Here is a 20,838-nt window from a genome sequence, read left to right on the forward strand (position 1 = left end):
GCCGGTGGAAGTGGGCTGCAGGGGCTTTGTGGCTAGTTTTACAATAAAGCTGCTGAAGGAGTTGGGCATCAGAGGACAGGTCCAGCGAAGGATAGTCAGGGAACTGGCCACTGTCGCTCAAAGAAGCAGCTTCAGAAGCAGGCTGTGGCTGAAGCGGATGGACACAGTGTGGGCTGCCAAATGGCCATGCAACAAAGTGACACACACCCGGGTCTGATCAGCCTGTGGTGGGCCTGCCTCGGCTGAGGGTGTCTTGTGATAAAGGGCCTAAACACCCAATGAGGCTGGGGTACACAACTGATGATGTGTTGCATTGGTGGAAACACCATACAAAGGTCATTGGCAACATCACCTCAACAAAAGGCATCTTTTACCCAGGCTAAAGTTGGCACAGAAACTGGGATCTGATGATCGGATAAGGCAACATCCATGAAAGATAAATACACATCATGTACAGCATAACATATCATCAAAACGTCAAGGATTCCCACACGATGACTGCAGTGAAGAATTGCACTGTCTTCATCTATCCATCTTACCATACTAGTCATTTTTCTTATTGTTCACAATGAGGCAATTAAATAAGAAAAAATAATAATGGTACTACCATGTTTTTCTTTGAATTACCTTGGTGAATAATGTAAACACACAAATGCAATATATTATAACAGAATAATCACAGAAATATAATGTTCATTAAATGTTTAAATATACTAATAAACACTTGCTCCAGTTTTGTTGAACAACTTCTATAAAATCGTTTCAAAAGAAAATAATATAAACAAACACGATCAATTTAACACCACAAACTCTTATACATTTCAGTAAAATGTGCTTCTCCAGTGACACTGTTTTCCTGTTGCTCATTTGAAAGTGGCAGTTTGCCAGTTACTGTATATGAAAATGGATGAATCACATGAATTATATATGAAAACATCACACTGCAGGTTCATATCCAGATCATCTTCATAATGGACTCTCTGGCAAAATCTCTGTACTGTCTGACTAAATTCAAAATGACACTAAATTAAGTTTTTATTATTATTATTTATTTTTTTATTTTTTCATTTATGTATTTAATATATGCCAGCAAACTATAAGCTGCTATAAACACGTCTGGGTTTGATACTCTGAATGTTTTATTACACCTTTATTCTCCATCATAATGAATAATTATTGCCCAAAAAACAGAGCAGAATATTTTAATCAAGGGATTTGAGCTCAAACAAACAACATACGGAAATGAATGAAGAAACAAATGTTCATCAAATCATTCATAATTTTATGTCAATATAATAAGGCATCTTCTATTCACTGTAAACCCAAATGTTATCTTACATAATTAAGTAATCTTGACTATTACGTCAAAATCCTAATTGATTAAAACAGCTCACTCTGGTCTTTATTCAATGTGATTTGTGGTGCAAGCAGTTCTGCCTGGCAACAAGATGCACTAATGCACTGATTGGTAGATAATTACAAAATGCGGGTCTTTCTGCATTTTGTCTGTTAAAAAATAAATAAAAATCTCTCAAGATCTCAGCATCTTACCAATTTGACTTCATTTCATACAAAAATCCTTGTTGAGACTTAACAGACTTACAGACTTATTCACCAATCTCATTAAGAGGCTATAACCTTCATTAGCTACAGTGTAAGTACATTAAATGAAGAAGTTAAGTGAACTTAATTATTTAAGTAAAATATATGAAATACAAATCAAGTATTAAAAATTCAAGCTTAAAAATTTAAATAGAGTTTACAAGAGAACTCAGCTGAGTGAACTTAAACATACACGTTTTAGAACACCCATTGCTCAATTCATTTGAGGGAACGAGTTTATTCAATCAATTGAGTTAAGTCAACTTATTAGGGTTTTCAGTGCAGTGAATGCTGGTTAATGGTAATGCGATCAAAGCACAATCATAATCTCATATTCTGAAGTTCTGCTAAAAGCAGATTAATGAAATAACATGAAAAAAAACCCAGACCCACATAAAAGTGAGAAGTCATACAAATCAGTACAGAGAATATTTATCTGAGTTGCAAACAAAGTGTGTGGATGTTGGGTGGCTTTTTGCCATATCTGACTGATATTTCAAATCAGTCAGACTGATTTGAAATAAATGATTTCATTCAAGGCAGCAGCTAATGGAGGATAACATTTTCTACATAGAATTACAGCAGAGGTAAAATTAACTTTAGATATTTGTGTCACTTTAAAAAAGAAAAAGATAAAAAAAAAATTTTTTAAAAAACGTGAAACATGTTATGCTTAATGTACTGCAGCAATAATTTATCCCTCATATTTAACTTCAGAGAGAAGATCTTGGAGAAAGTACAGACTTCTTGAAATCAGTGTCCTATTCTCTCAAGCTATTTATATCATCACTTAAGTGGACTTGTAGAAGAGAACACTGTGTGACAGCTGACTTATAAGTATTTTTCTGATGGGCAGTTACATTATTATTCAGATTAATATGAACCTCAAAGTTTAAAGTAATACATTACCGTTCTAAACTTTGGGATCAGTAAGATTTTGAATGCTTTTTTAAAGAAGTTTCTTATGCTCACAAAAGCTGCATTTATTTTCTGCAAATATTATTAAAATGTAAAATAACTGTTTTCTATTTTAATACTTTAAAATGTAATTTATTCCTGTGATGCAAAGCTGAATTTTCATCAGCTATTACCCCAACCATTTCTCCAGTCTTCAGTGTCATATAATCCTTCAGAAATCTTTCTAATATGCTTATTTATTATCATCCTTTGTGCTGCTTAATATTTTCTAGAACCTGTGATACTTTTGCCAGGATTCTTTGAAGAATACAAAGTTAAAAAGAACAGCGTTTGTTCAAAATAGAAATCTTTTCTAACAATATAAGCCTTTACTATCACTTTTGATCATTTTAACACATCCTTGCTGAATAAAAATATTAATTTCTTTCAAAAAAGAAAGAAAAAAAAATACTGAGCCCAAATTTCTACACATTTCTATTTTGAATAAATGCTGTTCTTTTTAACTTCCTGAGAATTCTGGAGAATCTTGAAAAAAAAAAATGCATCATTGATAATAAATCAGCATATTACAATGATTTCTGAAGGATCATGTGACACTGAAGACTAGAGTAATGATGCTGAAAATTCAGCTTTGCATCGCTGGAATAAATTAGATTTTAAAATATATTAAAAAAGAAAACCGTTATTTTAAATTGCAATAATATTTCACAGTACTACTGTTTTTTTTTTCTCTGTACTTTTGATTAAATAAATACAGCCTTGATGAGTATAAGAAATTTTGGTTACACTTAAAGCCTTTATGTATCATGCATTATAAATTTAGTTTTAATGTATTAATTATGTCTTGTAATTATGCACCTTATAATGCATTGTACAATCACATGAATAATTGTGACCACAGTTAATACATTATAACATTAATCAATTCATTGTTACCCTATGCATTTTAAATCCAGTTATAATTATTTATGACAAGATATAATGTATTGTTACGCACATTATGAATAATTATAATGCATTATACCCTTTGTTACAGAAACTTCTTTAAAAAAAAATTTAATCTTACTGATCCCAAACTTTTAAACGGCAGTGTATATTCAATAAAATCAATAGCAAATGAGGCCTTCATGCAAATTTACAACATTATAGTGAATGTGAATACAGAGAAAGAGACAGAGACAGAAAGAGAACAGCTGGTGATTTTATGTGAGTCACGTAAGGTGCACTATAAAATGAGAAGAGCTTCCATCTGGCCTGTATGTGCTCTCAACAAGGTGTTTATGCCCAATGATACTTCATTTAGATCCTGCTTATTAACATCTCAACCTCATCCCATGCTGTAAATGCACCTGAAGTTTCACACTGATCAACCAATGCCTTATGGGTAACCAAACCTCTCTGAAAGCATCTCTAGCATGATGGATGTGAGAAAGCGGAGGAAAACCAACAGTCCAGTAGTAATGAGCAGGTGAAGGAACCTATAGGCTGTTTTAATGACCTATTACAGGTCCGTGTCAAATACATTCCCAACATTTCTCTGTGCATTTGTGAGTTTTCAGTTCTGGTTTAGACTGAAACATGCAATTTTATCCATATTTTGGTAGGGAAATGCTTACAGTCATCCTATCAGCGTACTGAAGTGTTTCCATCAAAACCCAATTTCTCCCTGAAATGACATTCCCTAAATGGTCTCTCTGCTTGGCTGATGCCCCATAACCAAGGTGGCTTGGATCAGAGAGGTATGAAATACTGGGACAGACGGATGGGAAGGTCATTATGGGAATGTGAATGAGAATGTGAATGTATGAGTTGTAAGCACAAATATGTATTAAACAAGGATGCTATATTTAATTTATCCTATTCAAATGAGACATGTAAAAATAAAACAAAGTAAAAATTAGACAACTAAAATAGTAAACATTTGGTGTAAAAAGTTTAGCAAAAGATTAGCTTTAGACTGCCTTATACTGCCCTTTGTTTACACTACTGTATGTCCAGTCTAAACCAAACATCAGGTCTGTCATCACCGACAACCCTCAATAATCTTCACACTAACTCATGATAAAATTGCACACAGTCAGTGAAGGCCACTAAACAGGCCACTTACAGGCCACTAAAGCTGGACCAGAATAGCATTATGCTAATGGCTAACACCATTACGCTCAAACAAAAGCAGCTCTAGAGGGAGAACTGTTTGTCCTTGTATTAATTCATCAGGTTGTTTTATTCTTTAACAAACCTGAAAGTGGATTTTATTAAGTGATATGTAGACATTGAGCAGTTAACAAACAGAAAAATGTGTTGTATGTAGCATCATAATGCTATATGCTACAATAATTAAATTGACAGTCATCAATACACTTAACATATACTGATATCCAGATACTAGTGAAGAGAAACTGCAGGACGGTAACTGTGGGACACTGGATCATATTTCTGAAAGAAAAAGCTTTTTTAGGGGAAGAAGGTGGAATTCCTGTTCTCATCGTGAATCTGTACTCCAGAAATTCCCATAAAAGATTAATAATGTTCAGATATGGTGACTGAAGAAGCCATGGAAGGTGTCTGGCTTCATCCTGGTGTTCACAAACACTCAATACAGGAATATCATAAGATGATGGTTTGGACGCACCTGGTCTGGTAAAATAACCTCATAATTCTTGGCCGTTAAACAGCCATTCAGAAAATCACTGAACCTATTGACTACTGTGAGACGGCTGAGCATTGTGGATTGAAGCTAAGCCTTGTCTTTCACCAAACATGAACCCATCTGGATGTAGAAAATGAATGTGGATGACTCATTTTACATTGCACTTTATTTATTGGGGTTTATATTTTGTACTCTAGTTTATGAGTAGAGTTTCTGTGCTGGCCTGAATTCAAGTGTTTTTTTTTTTCAATGGTAGCTTTAGCTCAAATTCCAGCTCTGTGAAGCTCTGCAGTAAATTAGCAGTTTTAGTTCAGACTATCACAGAGGTTTGACAATATTAATGTAGTTTGTCTTTTCCAACTGAATAAGTCTTGCGAATTCTATGACTAGCCATGGTAAGAGTGCATCATAAATTTATCTGTGGCTCTCTTATTTCAAAGCTATCCTTTAATAATTGTTCAAACATCTGGAGACGACTACTTATAGACTAAATTTCATTACAACACAACAAAATATGATGGCATAAGTACTGGTTGCTCTGGCAATGAAGCAGGACTGAAATAGAGGAATGTGATAACACAGCTCAACACAAGTAGATATGATTCTGTCTGCACATACAGTCCAACTGACATCTACAAAAGCTTCTTCTATAAATCACCTGTTGAGAATAGTGATTGCAAACTGTGGGATCTCTTATGGAAGACTTCAGCAGGAACAAACAATATTAGCTTTTTTATAGTGATGATACTGGTCATGCTGAGTGACACTGACCAGGCAGCAGTGACTGGCATACTGTGATATAATTATATGCTGACAGTTGTCTGACCCAACACTGGAAAAAAATCACTGGACACAGCAGCTCAACTCAGAAGGATGAAAAAGAGAGTTTATACCTGGTCAGAAACAACTGAAATTGCATCCTGGTCTTTTATTGAAACAGTTGATTGTTGTTTTCTGCTTAGTTGAATCTTGGCACAAGAAGAAATGCTCAAGATCTTGTGTGCGTGTGAAAATCATTGAAGAATTGCTCTTGTTTTAAGGGATCCGCACATCTGAATAGCATGAAAACCAACAAAACTCTCTCTACATAGTGTGTGAGTATGTGTATGAGACAAATATTTTGTCTCACATCACATCAAGTTCAAAGTGAAGGATGATTCATTGAATGAAATGAACTGGTTACTACAGTGCTCACTTCTGAGCAACAACTCACCATGTTCCACTTTGGAAAGAGGAAATCAGCCCCGATGTACTCGAAGTAATGCGCAAATCCTTCCTTCAGCCAAACGTCCTCCCACCAAACCGGTGTGACTAGATCCCCAAACCACTAGAAAAGAAGAAATGAACAATCAATCATCAACAGAAAAAACAGTGACCATTACAAAAGATTGATTTCATGTTCACTGGCGAAGAATTACAACAAACTTCTGTTGTTTTGTACAAGAAAATTGTTTATGGGTAAACTGAAACCAAACTTTATTTGGACAAAGCATTCTATTTGAAGAAAAGAAATATATAGCAATCCACCCTCCTATTTATCCAATATCCACAAAAGCGTATTACATCTATTGGCAAACGCATTTTATTACAAAAATCCAATACTGCAGAAAAAATAACCTGTGCTCTTTAGAAGTAGAAGTACACATAAACACTTTTAATAAACAGTTGCACTCTGGTTCAACAGAAAAGTAGTTCACAAAAGGCTTCACAGAACATTGAGAACCCGGCAGAGCTTCTGAACTATGATTAACAGTGGCCTAAACATTCAATTACCTACAGTTACACAATTAAAACACATTTTTCAGTTTCACAGCATTCATACCTAGGAGTTTCGCCAAGGACACAGTAAATGAACAGAATAGAGAAAAATAAGGATTCGATTATGAAACATCCCATCTGGAATGTAGAAAGACTCCAAATGACCCCTACCATTGTGTGCAGATGACAGTGTGCAAAACAGGGCTATTGACTGGAAAAAGATGCAACACTGCAGTTCTAAATGGGCTGAATATTTTCCAGACTCTGAGGCCGTCAAGCAGATGTGCTACTGAACGCCGGATCTCATTGTTGCAGCACACAAACCTCTGTAGGAGTCGGGCCTCTTTCATCTGAACATGACATCATAAGAACAGCTCTCGAAGCACCTGACGGGACGATCATCAGACACACGGACTGATAGTGTGGAGAGAGACAGCTGGTATTCTGCTCTCAGAGGAGCCTTCTGCTAGGCGCACATCAAGTGGCTTCCCATGGGTTTAGTGACTTTTTCTGCCCTCTTCTGATTTGTCAGATGTTCTGACGCTAATGACAGTGAACCAGGATAGTGAGTCACATCACATCACTTATTGTGTTTAAAAAGACAAGCTGCAGAGCAAATGGATTGGTGCAGTGACATCTTGAGGAATGGCACAGACAGTTCAACAACACTAGAACGTGTATGATTGGTACAAACTATGAGACTCAACCTCGCACAATTATGTCTTCAACATCGTGTCAGTGAGACGAAGTTAAACAGAGGGATTCTGCAGATTCGTGCAGGGAAGAGTTCATGCTGTACCTCTATACTGCAGCATATTCAGGACACTTGAAAAAGGAGAAAGCCTTCAACGGCATCATTAAAAAAAACAACTTTCAGTTATATAAGTCTCCGAAGGAGCTGAGAATCATACTGGCATGGAGTCTTCAACCAAACTCACAATTTTGTACAGTAATAGTATTATATGCTTGAATGTGTGTGTGTAAATGTCCTTCGCTGATATTTAATATGTAGTTTCAGTTAAGGTCTGTCTGGTTTGTGACTACAGGGCAAAGGTCATTGCCTTCTCAACTGGAAAACCACTGGAAAAAAGTCCTGAGGCTGTATTTCAGTACAAGCTCAAATGTTATACATAGACTCAAACCTGCATCTCCCACGCAAGCACCATGGTCTAAATCCCTTACAAAAACAACTAAAATTGTAAACTGCTCCAATCACAATAAGGAAACGTAAAACCCTCTGTTTTGATTGACAAAGTTTATTTATTTGTCAGTATTCAGTCAGAGTGTGAAATCCTTAATTTCATGTGTTTACAGATGTCGTCTTCTATAAATGAGGAGAGAATAAAACACCAGCCAACAGAAGTGAGTCATTTAGTCAAGACTCATTTCCACTGACGGACCATTTATCCTCATATTTAATGTGCAACTCATATTTAATGTCTAACTATGCTTTTAAGTAGGGTGACCATACGTGCCGTTTTTCCCTGGTACATCCTGGCCAGGATTTCTATATTGCCTAAAATATAGACTCCAAAGTTTCGGAATACGTGGGTGAAATAAGTTTTCTGCCGTGTCGAGAGCGGTGGGAAGTCCTTTGAGGGGGATGAGTTTACAGGCTTTAGAAAACCGATCTACTACGACCAAGATGCAGGTATACCCCTCTGAGTTGGGCAAGTCTGTTACAAAATCGACTCCCAGGTGAGACCAGGGTCGATGTGGGATCGGCAGGGGCACTAGCTTGCCTACGGGGAGGTGTATTTTGATGTCATATACCGATCCATCTGCGCAGCGCGAACAAATCCAAAACCTGGATATTTTTGGCAATATAGAAATCCTGGCCAGGACGTGTCCGGGAAAAATGGCACATATGGTCAGCCTATTTTAAAGCAACCCTTTTGAGATGTATGTGACGTATAAGAATTGAAGCCTCACTTTCCCATTGTATTCATACCCAGAGGGCAGAATGTCACCTCTCCCATCTGTGGAAAATAAGAAAACTCAACATCAGCTGCATCGACAGGGCTGTGTGCAGCATCGTTTAATCTGAGAGGCTGAAATGAGTTGAGAAATTAACCCTGGTTGAGTGACTGTGACATATAAACCTCATCGCTGGTGGGGGCAAATCTACTAACAATCCGCTGCTACAGTATCTGACATTAAAATGAGCCAGTATAGAGAGAGAGATAGTAGGTCCTGAGCCCCAGAAAGCCAAGGGATAAACTTATACAATAGCAAACAGAGTCTGCCGTCCACTAATCAATTCTCTGCAGTTAGTCGGCGCGCGTGCGAGATACAAATGTGATTTATCAGATGCCGGCACTTTGCCACCAGCTCGAGTTATTAGAGCACAGACAGACCTTTTAATATATGACAGAATAAGCGCTGGATGAGGACTCATTTAATGCATTCACAATAAATGTGTCAATCAATATGTCAGGTAAGCATAAGCCCCGCCCACTCTAACGCTCTCTATACTGGAAAACAATTAGCAGTGTGCTATTTAAATCTATATGGCAATGATTCACATGAGACAGAAGCAGAGAAACAGTATGAATAGAAAAATGGCGTCTTAATTAAAACATAAAGATGAGCAGAAGCTCCAGAGAGCTGCGACACAAAAGGGTGAAAGAGCCTGCGGTGGAATTCAAAACGCGTGATGGCTAATCTCTGTCTTTTACTCTTTCTCTGTTTCTTTTTCTTTCTCTTATTCATACGCACACTTAGTCTCTATCTCCACACACACACACACACACACACACACTTGTGTTTAATGCTTATTTGGACTGTTTTAATGTTCAACTGACATCCTAAGTTAGCATCAACACACTCTCGCTTCTGTCAAATTGATAGCTAATTCATTGAATTTGTACAATCTCATTAGCACATTTTCATACAATCCACTTATGCCCCAGTGACGGTTAGGTTTAGGTGTGGGGTTAGGGGTGGAACTTCATGCTTACATTTCTGAATGAATCATATACAAATTCATAACAAAAAAAAAAAAAAACACTTCATAAAATTGTTACATTTTCTCATAAGATCAGGTTGGTTAGCGTACATGCATTTGCAGTGTGTGAGAATTTGTTGCAACACATTGTGTATTGAGATTTCAAACACTTAAATGAAATAGAACCATAACTGCTTAAGTTTTTTCTATGTTACATATTTTTAAAGCACATTAAATGCTGATTAAAACACTAGATTTCAACTTTACAGTGTGCTGTACACATACATAAACGTGAATTCAGTGGGGACGTTAATGTACTGCAGGACAGTATTGGACATATTTCAGGCTTCTCCCTGTAAACAGCATCACTAGTCAATATTATAGTTCCAGCCTCCACTACAGCCTCTTTTCAATTATTCTTGATCATAAAACAGGGGTTTATATGCTGAGAACAGTCTGATCTGGGATGCCCTCATGAATTCCAGCTCTAAAAATATCAAATATGCACGCTATTGCTGTTTCTCAAATAATATCATGATTGCATGCTCCCTGTGAGAGTGTTTTACTGTATAAGGTTCAGAGTGAGTTCAGACTGGAGCTGCATTATCTGTGCAGAAATGAGAGATGAGGGGATTGTTTTCCTTTATTTTCTTCTCCCTAAAAATAAGTCAAAAAGTGAAAACAAATGAAAAGAAAAGAGGAAAGAACTACAGACATGCTGTTTTGTCCCGCACATTGGGCTTTTTAATCAAAGCAACGGCACCTAGAACACAATGCAGAGCTGCGATTCAGCAGCACATGAGGAAGACTATTCAAGAGATGAATGCAGAACAATACTGGAGAGCGCAGAACATCTCCAACATGCTCATAAATAATCCACCATAACAAAAGACACTAAAATCCAAGGTTCTCAGCAACATAAGAGCTGCGAACAAAAGCTGGTGGAAATTGAGCACATGCAATGAATAATTCCAACATTTCCTTTACAATTCATGATGATGATGCATTTGTGGGCTTTAAGACCCTTACGGAACATTATTTCATTGCCAAAAGAAAAAAAAAAGCTGCTTGTTTGATCTGTGTCTAATAGTCTGCAAAGATACAAAAAACAGGTTATTTAACACAAGAAAGATGTGTGAAACACTCTAGAGTGAGAGAAAAACAAAGTGAGTGAGAAAGAAAGAGGGATGAAGTAAAGAAATATTTACTTTCACAATCCCAATGGACATGATGTGTGAAGCTCTTTTTATAAGAGCTGTGCATCAAATTCTCCAGATGACCAATTACATCTGCCGTTGTTCTGCTCTTTAACTCAACAACTGACCATCTTCACACTCTCTGTTGCTCTCTGACTCCTGGAGATTCTCTCTTTCTGCCTTTTTTCCCTTTTTTCAGAGGCCACCAGTAAACAGCACTGACAGGACATTCAGAGTCAAGAAAGAGGAGCTTTTAATGGGTTTGATTAGCATAATCATTAGGATTCTAAATTATTTATAATTATTTTAGTAATTGATTAATTTGCAGGGGATTTTTTTTTTTTTAATTCCGAACTGGAATAAAATATGTTTTGAAATAAAAAACCAAAAACAAACAAAAAAAAAACATTCTATTCCAGTTTTGGCTGCCAAAGCTGTGACGATATGGACAATTTCCAATTACATGTTAATCCCTTTATAGTTACTAACCTAATAAAATTACCATTACTTGCCTTTCATGCAGAAAACCTGAACTCAACACAACAAATATTTTTTTATTTTTGTAAAATGTCTAAAATCTAAAATATCTTTATCATCTTCATCTCTCTGTTGCGCTCCGCGTGTGTTTAATGCGCATGCGCGTGCTGCAGTTCGTTTAGTCAGTGAAGTCTGTCAAGTTTGGCAGAGATTCGCTTCCTTTCAGTAGTCTTTATACAATTTGGAAACACTCATGTGAATTTCTAATATTCATAAACAAGGATGTAAACGTCAAATGTAAGTTAAAAAACATGTCCCGCACATTAAAACAAACACATGAGCCTTAACACCTGATAGCAAAAGCTGCTACGCGGACGAGTTTGTAATATACGTTAAATAGTTACGAGTTTCTTAATATAACGCATGTTTTGGGCAGTTTGGACCGTCCATTTTCCCCACAAAAGGTCACTTTTTGGAGTCCTACGCTATTCTTCAGGTGCGTTTAGTTGTTTTATTGATTACTGTTAAATAAGCGGAGCTGTTTTCAGCGCACAGCTCGCAGACCCGATTGATCCATAATTTAGTTTTCTATCATTTTAATGGCCGTTTATTATCATCGTTTTTGTTGATTAGTTCTTACAATATCTGAATTACTGCTGGAACAGTTGCGGACATTTTTTTATTTTCTTTATTAAACCTCTTGAAATAACAAACCAGACATCACTGCTAATCACATACATAACTAAACACAAATGATAATAATAATAATAATTATTATTATTATTTCATTTGATTTAAGGATTAAAATCAAACTTTCAAATATTTTAAAGCCACAAACTTTAACAAATCTACATTTGTGTAAATAAAACTGATCTATAATCAAAATATTATTGTGCAAAAAGGAATAAGGCCTATTTGAGGGCTGATTCAAGTTGCGCATCTCAAATGGAGATGCAGAAAAGATGTCAAAAAAGTGTCCCTGACTGATCTATTGATATGATTGGTTAAATTAGTCCATTATGATTTATTATTTACACATTTGATCTTGTTTCCCTGTGTATATACTGTATAAACCAGCAAGATGTAGTTTTACTCTGACCGTAAAACATTGTTATACTATAGAGAAGCTCACATGCTTACTCCAATAAATGTGTTTTACCTGATGGCAGATCTCGTGCACCACCACCATGGTGAGCTCCATCTGATAGGAGAAGGAAGAGACGTCAGGATCCAACAAGATCTTCTGCTCCACAAACACACTCAGGCCCCAGTTCTCCATGGCTGCATACGGATGCTTCGGCACTGCCAGGAGATCTGCACACAGTGAGGAAGATCCAAGCTCAATGACGGGAAACCAGGATTGTGATACAATGCAACAAGAAGTAAGTGTAAACAAATACAACAAACAGTGGCTGGATCAAACCAAACATTTTCCAAGACACCACTGCATATGAATCATCTTGCTCATCTATAAATGATGTTTTAAAACAGACAAATGTTCTTCTGTACTACATAACTGTGCATCATAGAACAAAAGATCTAATCCCAGATATCAATGTGGATTAGCCCTGAATCAAACGTATTTATCATCTAATTGCTATAATCAAAGATCATTGCATTTTAACCCAAAAAACAGACACAGCAAAGCAACAAGACACGCAGCTCCATAATCATATTTCCCTCCAAACATATTTTAAATAGCTCCTTTACTCAAGTCTGTGTATCAGTGGCACAGCAGACAGCGAATCAGCTGTTTTAAACGCCTCCACCTCCATGAGCCCATCTCAGGAACCATTCATATGCCAATGAGAACAGAAGCAGTTAAACCTCTGGTGCTGTTAAATCCACATCTTATAATCAGCCACAGAAGAAGAGGAACTGTTGGAAACTGTAACATGATTATCCGCCGAGCTGGTGTGTGTGTGTGTGTGTGTCTTATTTGCATGTTTCATGAATTGGGCTGAAAGCAGCTGCAGAGTTTTGGAAGAAAGCTACTATCGTCATGGCGCCTGATAAACCTACAGGGCTCTGTGAGAAAAAAAAGCTTCTTTAAAAGTGAACAGCAGTCAGATGCTACACCTGCCCACACTGCCAAAAGCACCAAAAGTTGGTTAAATGAACATGGTGTTGGTGTGCTTGACTGGCCAGCAAACTCACCAGACCTGAACCCCATAGAGAATCTATGGGGTATTATCAAGAGGAAAATGAGAAACAAGAGACCAAAAAATGCAGATGAGCTGAAGGCCACTGTCAAAGAAACCTGGGCTTCAATACCACCTCAGCAGTGCCACAAACTGATCACCTCCATGCCACGCCGAATTGAGGCAGTAATTAAAGCAAAAGGAGCCCCTGCCAAGTATTGAGTACATGTACAGTAAATTAACATACTTTCCAGAAGGCCAACAATTCACTAAAAATGTTTTTTTTTATTGGTCTTATGAAGTATTCTAATTTGTTGAGATAGTGAATTGGTGGGTTTTTGTTAAATGTGAGCCAAAATCATCACAATTAAAAGAACCAAAGACTTAAACTACTTCAGTCTGTGTGCATTGAATTTATTTAATACACGAGTTTCACAATTTGAGTTGAATTACTGAAATAAATTAACTTTTCCACGACATTCTAATTTATTGAGATGCACCTGTACGTTCAGTCAACTTTTTAGGCACTAATCAGAGATATACATTACAAAATTATACTTACGTATACTTGACTTATACTAGCAAGTATACAGAAAAGTATAAGTATATTTGGCTTATACTTGCACTTAATCTTTTGTTCAAAATATTCAATTAAGTGCCCTGAGTATACTTGGCTCTTTTGATAGAGTAGCCTATTTAATAATTTTTTCTTCTTTGAGGTAGTACTCCAGCATTGTCTTGTGTGTTTGTTTGTTTAGTTAATAAACCCTGCTTGCACTTGGATCCGCTCACTTTCATTCGATCCTTCATTACAATGCATTACTAAATATTATATATTAAGTCAGGAGGCCTTTCAGTGGTGTTTCGATACGAACATGCAGTTTGATATGCAGCTAAGCATATTAAACAGCACATTTGTTCTGATTGGCTGTGACTGTATTGTGAACAGATGCTGTAAATTACTATCGCACTTTGTTAGGACACAGAATTGTGCTTTATTTGTCAGTGGTGCTGGTGTGAATCTGGTCCGCATATAGAACAGGTTCAGAGAGTTTCATCAGCAGCTGTTCAAAAGGACCTTCATGTTGAGATGTTCTGTTTCTAGTGTTTTCTACCAGGCTAAATCATGAAGGCCTAATGTGAAATGTTTCCAAACCTTAAAGTCTCTCACCTGGATATTAATTATCAAAATTGCTAGATTTTTCTTCAGATGTCTCTGCATGTGGAGACTCGGTTTGCAGTTTGTTAATTGGTGTAGATTTGTTGACTAATTAGGCCACAAATTTCACCTCAGTATGAAGCTGTTTGACTGAATCACGCTGTGGAATAAATTGCATCAGACCTATAATTATTGTTTTTATTTCAAACAAACGAAATATGTGCTCTTGTGGCTTCTCCATGTATTAATGACATGCTATGACTTCTGGAAGTCATAATGAGGTTTAGGTGTGTTGATCTAGGTTTGTGCTAAATACATTCACCTTGACTCCATATTCCTCACATTTTCTTGGCTTTTTTTTTAAATTAATCTTGCAGTCTCTGTCTTCTTTATTACTTTCTGCACCCAGTTCAAACAGCACTTCCAATGTTTTATCTCCCAATGCATCATAGAGCAGTCAATACAGGGCCACGACTCCTGCTTGACAGTTTCTTTGTCTTCAGAGACACTCAAAACTACACAGAAACCAACAAAAATCACAGATTATTTTTTTTAAATGGTCTGAAATAATGAACAGCAGAATGTCGTAACACTGACCTTTATTAAGCTCAGGAGCACATGAGGCTGAAAATGAGGAGAGAGGGATGGATTTGAGTCTCTGTAAGTGTGTTCATGGTAAAGTGGAGAGACTTGTTCTCGGTCCACAGCACCCCTGACGCCCTGCGGTCTGCTCTCACATCTGAGCGCTTAACACAGGCAGCGGGGCAGAAGAGAGCGGCCCTTCATGGAGCTGCAGTGGTGCCTGAGGAGAAAAGCCTCCAGAGATGGTCAAACAGATGCTCTCAGCTCGTCTCATTATCACACAGTTCGCTCCACCTCTCTGTGAAGCTCTGTGCTCGTCTCACACATTAAATATTATGACTCAGAGTTGCTCGTTCACAGCTCAAGAATTTTTATGAAGTACTTAGCTATGTTTTAATTAGACTAGTCTCAGAAAATCCATTAGGAGACATAAAAGTAGACACAAAAGAGACGATGTTGATGTGAAATAGTGAAATTATCAGCAGAGACTGCTGGGAACACAGCATATTTACCAAAGCACCGAGGGACGGTTGAACAGAAAGAAAAAGAGTTCCTAAAATTCCCTTAGTTCTAGTAAACTATTAATCTGCATCGTCAGGCGCTTTCACAGCAGCGTGTTCAAACCAAAATACACAATGTGCTAGAGGAAACATATTGTAGGGATAATTAATAGTAGCTTTTCTTTTGGTACATCCTGAAAATGTCCATGAAAAACAATGTGCAGCTTTGTCAAAACCTGAAATGGAACAAAAACCATGTTAGTTTAAAAACACGAGTTAAAGCAACATATTGTTTGTTTGGCTGCTTCATTTCTCTTCCTCATGGCACAGCAACTTCCTTTCTTCTTTTATTCCTGCCAAACTTGGTCTTGAGCCTAATTGAGCCTAAAACATTTATAAACCCCAAAAACCTGGGATTTCAACACCCTAAATGTTGACATTTGGCCAAATCAACACATGCACCTCATTAGCACTCGGTGCGTAATTAGTGAATACCCCCACAGTTTCCATCCTAACCTCACTGTTGACCTTTGGCTAAATGTCAGAGCTGATATTAGAGGGAACAACATACAACAAATACAGCAGCATATAATATGGCTTATTTATTCTGGAAAAACCAGGTCAGATTTGCTTCTAGGAATTATTGCTGATTTTACTTCACATTTAATCCTGCTGAAAGTCAAGTGACATGTTGACAACTAACTGTTCCTTCCTTTTCTGAGACTGTTTGATCGTGAACTTAAACTGTCACTTTCTCACTTTTTCATGTCAAAGATAAAAAAAGAGTGAAAAATATTTTCCTATTCCTTTCCTTTAACTATTTCCTACTCTCTGTTTGTAAACAAGGACATTTGGGGAAATTCCCAGTAGGCCGGTGTGTTTTGGTTGTACATGAGCTGTTGATTTTTGCTTTTTCTTTAAATTCAGTCACTCTCTCAACTGAACCTGCCAGTGTTGATCTGTTTTCTTCTATAGATCTACATTGCAATCTCAGGGGAAGTTGTGACGTGACCTCTGCCACTCTGCCAAGTGGCGGTTCTACATTGAATTACACCCTGGGCGAGAAATATATACAATCAGATATATAAAAAATGTAACAAGAGCAGAGAGCAACAATGAAAAAAGAAGTGTAATAATTGGAGTAATAATTGGCAACATTTTAATAATAATATCTAATATTTCATAGGAATATTGATGTATAATTTATTTCCATATTCTCTTGTTGTGTCTCCCAAAATGCCTGATAAACATGATTTAAGTCCTGATGTCCTCTACAGTGGACATGTATGAAATCAATGCCCTGTTCTGTAACAGAAAGTCATTTTTTGATTTGAAACCCCATAACGTTTTGACATAACGTCTGAGATGTTGGTTTATGAAATACAATTTGAAAAGTAGTCCGATTTAAATTATAATCACACAGATTTGAAAATTCCGTTGGCTAATTACAGGGCCTAACGTTAACCCAACTGATGGAAATAAATAATAACTGAACTTGTAACAGTTTTGTTGCAAAGCACAATATTATGGTGAAATTAGTCTCGTGTTTGTTGAGTTAAAACCGAATTATTGTTGTATAAGCATAGCAAGCATCATAGCAAAAAGGCTAACATTTTTTTGCACCCACAGATTCCAGATTTTCAAATAGTTGTATCTCGACCAAATATTGTCATAACAAACCATACATCAATGGAAAGCTTATTTATTCAGCTTTCAGATGATGTATAAATCGAAAAATTTACCCTTATGACTGGTTTTGTGGTCCAGGGTCACAAATTTCAACAATCAGATGAGGACAACTTGACCCAGAACCACAGTGAGCATACTCTTGTGTTGTCCAATTATCTGTCTGTCCAAATACAGTAAAGCATAACAGTGAGTTCACATAATAGTTGTAAGTCAAGGCATTTAAAAATTAACATTTTTACTCAGTCATAATGTCACATCGACTAGAGGGCAGTGAATTGGACATTTAACACTGGATAAAAATAAATAAATATGACTGAATTTGAAAATTATGGCAGACTGAAACATGTGAAACTAATTTATTTATTTTTTGAAAATGGAGCAATATGCTTGGAAAATTGAAGCAATATAATTCAGTTTATGTTGACAGTAATTTTGCCCAGTCATTGTTTAGAGATTTTAATGGCTTAAATTCAAGATTTCACCCGCTTTTCATTTTATTTATAAACCTTGTTATATTGTGAATTGTCTTTGATAATCATCATTTCAGAGAGTTTTCATGTAACATCTGATGAAACAAAATTGGACTTGATGTTCTTACTGTTACGGAGAGATGCGAGACAGAGGCATGACTTTATTTAACAAGAGCGTGTTCAAAACAGGCAGGGATCGATAATAGCGAACAGTGACAGACTAGGCAAGACAGAAGAGTAATCCAGTGAGCGGACGTGGTCGATCTCTGGCGAACAATGTCCAAACAGGGTAATCCAAAGGGTTAATCCAAGATAGGCGAAATCCAAAAACACAACTAGGCTAGACAGGGCAATGACTTGACTGAACTAAGAAACTGGCTCCATAATAATGCTATCAGCAGAACAGTGATACATGCATACAATACTCAGCAGTGAATGGTTGTTTGAGACTGATTCTTATAGTGGGTGAAATTGGCTGCAGGTGTAAACGTAATCAGTGAAATGGAGTATGGGAAATGTAGTCCGTGGTGACATGTGGAAGTCTGTGTAGTGTGAGAGTCAATATAATCAGAAGGCGACCTCTGGTGGTGAGCAGACAGAAGAATCCGGACCGAATTCGTGACACTTACAGACAGCCAACAGCATAATACTGGTTGAAAAGATCATCGATAAAGGTTTTTTATTCACATGAGAAGCTGAAGAGCTGCTAGTAAACACAGTTCTTGTGTTCATCCTGTCCGGGCGACCTCTGGTGGTGAGCAGGCGGAAGAATCCGGACCGAATTCGTGATACTTACAGACAGCCAACAGCATAATACTGGTTGAAAAGATCATCGATAAAGGTTTTTTATTCACATGAGAAGCTGAAGAGCTGCTAGTAAACACAGTTCTTGTGTTCATCCTGTCCGGACTGCAGTAGTTTTTGTCTCTCAGATGGACAGGATTGAAATCCCAGAAATCTCAGTCTGCGGTCAAGTATGAGAGCCTTTGTGTGTATGAGGTGCATTTGACACTCAGTTTAAATTATTTATCACAAAGATATGGATTTCATCTCATATACCGCAAACTTCACATTTACACCACAAAATATAAATAGAGAATATATATTTTTATGGCATAAGTAAAATAAACAATACGCCAACAATAACCTAACAAGTAAAATCCAGAATGACAGAACAATAGGATAAATAAACCATATTTTTACAAAGTCAGTGCACAAAAATGGCCATTACAGTCAAATTTAAAACGAAAGAAAAAAGGTCTTGAGCTGTTTTTGTGAAGCTCTTTCATTTATGTTTCTTGGCAAATTTCTAATGGCGAGTTTCAGACTTTGGTGCCTTTGTTCTGTTTTGTTGGGCAACATTCAAAAGCACAGGAAAAGAAACAGCCAGCGTTAGATAAAGACCGAAGCGCAAACACACTCACATTATCAGGGTGCATAAAAGCTTCGGCCAATCAGGGACTTTTGAGTTTCATTCGGTTTGAAGGCAAGTGAACAAAAAAGTTTGGAGAAGAATTCAGAGGTGAACGCCAGTGCAGTAATGTGATGGATATTTTCTCTGAGCAGCTATTAATGCTTTTAGGACTTTCAAGACACAAAAACACCAAGGCTTCTCAAAAATACTCTATAATATTGAATTTAGACACATAAACACACACAGTGAGAAACATCTGATCTACACTCTCTGACTTTCCAGCAGCAGAACAAATGCTTGATAAACAAACCAGCCAATCAATATCCTCCATTTATGACACATTCTTTTCTTTTCCTCGTATCCTTGCGCTCAATAAGGCAATTGGTCTTTTGTTTACAGCGTTCATACGGCAGATGCACCAGACGGTCGATGGTATTGGCAGACGCTGTAATTTGTTCACGTGGGTCAGGCGAGAGGTATTTCAGACATGAATAAACACCTTAATGTTGAACTCTTCAACCTGATGAGTGTCATTAGGATAAAGATGCATTCAAACACACTGAGTTTATATGATGTTTCTGTTTCTGTTCACTGTTTGATCTGTGAGTTTATTCACTTAGTGTGGCCTTTCTTTGAGGATCTACTAATGTGTCACTGAATCTGAATGCACTGATCACAGCGGGTAATTCACACCAGGTCCTTCACAGCTCAGTGCTGAATGTGCTTCTCCGTGGTCTAAAACATGAATGCGTTCATTTGGACGCAGACACACAGTCAGCAGAGGATCTGCAGTACAATGAGTGTGAAGTGAATACTGATCAGCTGCCATCTTCATCAGTTAAATGTGCTGCTCCCAGATCAGCTAGCAGGAGATTTTTCGCTTGCTTTGGCTGGATGGGCTGGAGATGGAAATAGGAAACTAGGGGTTGTTTCACAGAGGGACTCCCACAGTGTTCACAGCTTGAATTGTATATCTGTATGTGGAAGAGAATCCTGGATGATGGCTGAATTGAATCTGATTCGTATGGCTCCCTCTTATTCGCTGTTTCTCTCTGAATACTGTGGAAACCCTGATGACTCTTTGATCTGGTTGGATCTCTGCTAATTGACCAGGATGTGAGCAGGATTTGATGCAGCTGCTCTCCCACTGTGTATGTAGCTTGTGTGCTCTTTTAAAGGGGTCATATTATGCTATTTTAAAGATAATTATTTTGTGTATTTGGTGTAACAGAATATGTTGACATGCTTTAATGTTCAAAAAACACATTATTTTTCAAATACTGTACATTATTGTAGGTCCTCTATGCCCCGCCTCTCTCAAACACGTAGTTTTCA

The 20,838-nt window shown here is 37.1% G+C and overlaps 1 protein-coding gene across 1 annotated transcript in view; it reads right to left on the reverse strand.

The window, feature by feature from the left end:
* The window catches only part of LOC107710683 (thyrotropin-releasing hormone-degrading ectoenzyme-like), a 114,971-nt gene that overhangs the window by 61,267 nt on the left and 32,866 nt on the right, over window positions 1-20,838 (reverse strand). The window contains exons 4-5 of the mRNA XM_016515516.1: window positions 12,708-12,862; window positions 6,384-6,497 (exon numbers count right to left, since the gene is read on the reverse strand). Of these exons, the coding sequence (XP_016371002.1) occupies window positions 6,384-6,497; window positions 12,708-12,862 (269 nt within the window). The remainder of the gene's footprint in view (window positions 1-6,383; window positions 6,498-12,707; window positions 12,863-20,838) is intronic.

This window comes from Sinocyclocheilus rhinocerous, unplaced genomic scaffold (genome assembly GCF_001515625.1).
Source record: "Sinocyclocheilus rhinocerous isolate Xijiao unplaced genomic scaffold, SAMN03320098_v1.1 scaffold357, whole genome shotgun sequence".
NCBI lineage: Eukaryota > Metazoa > Chordata > Actinopteri > Cypriniformes > Cyprinidae > Sinocyclocheilus > Sinocyclocheilus rhinocerous.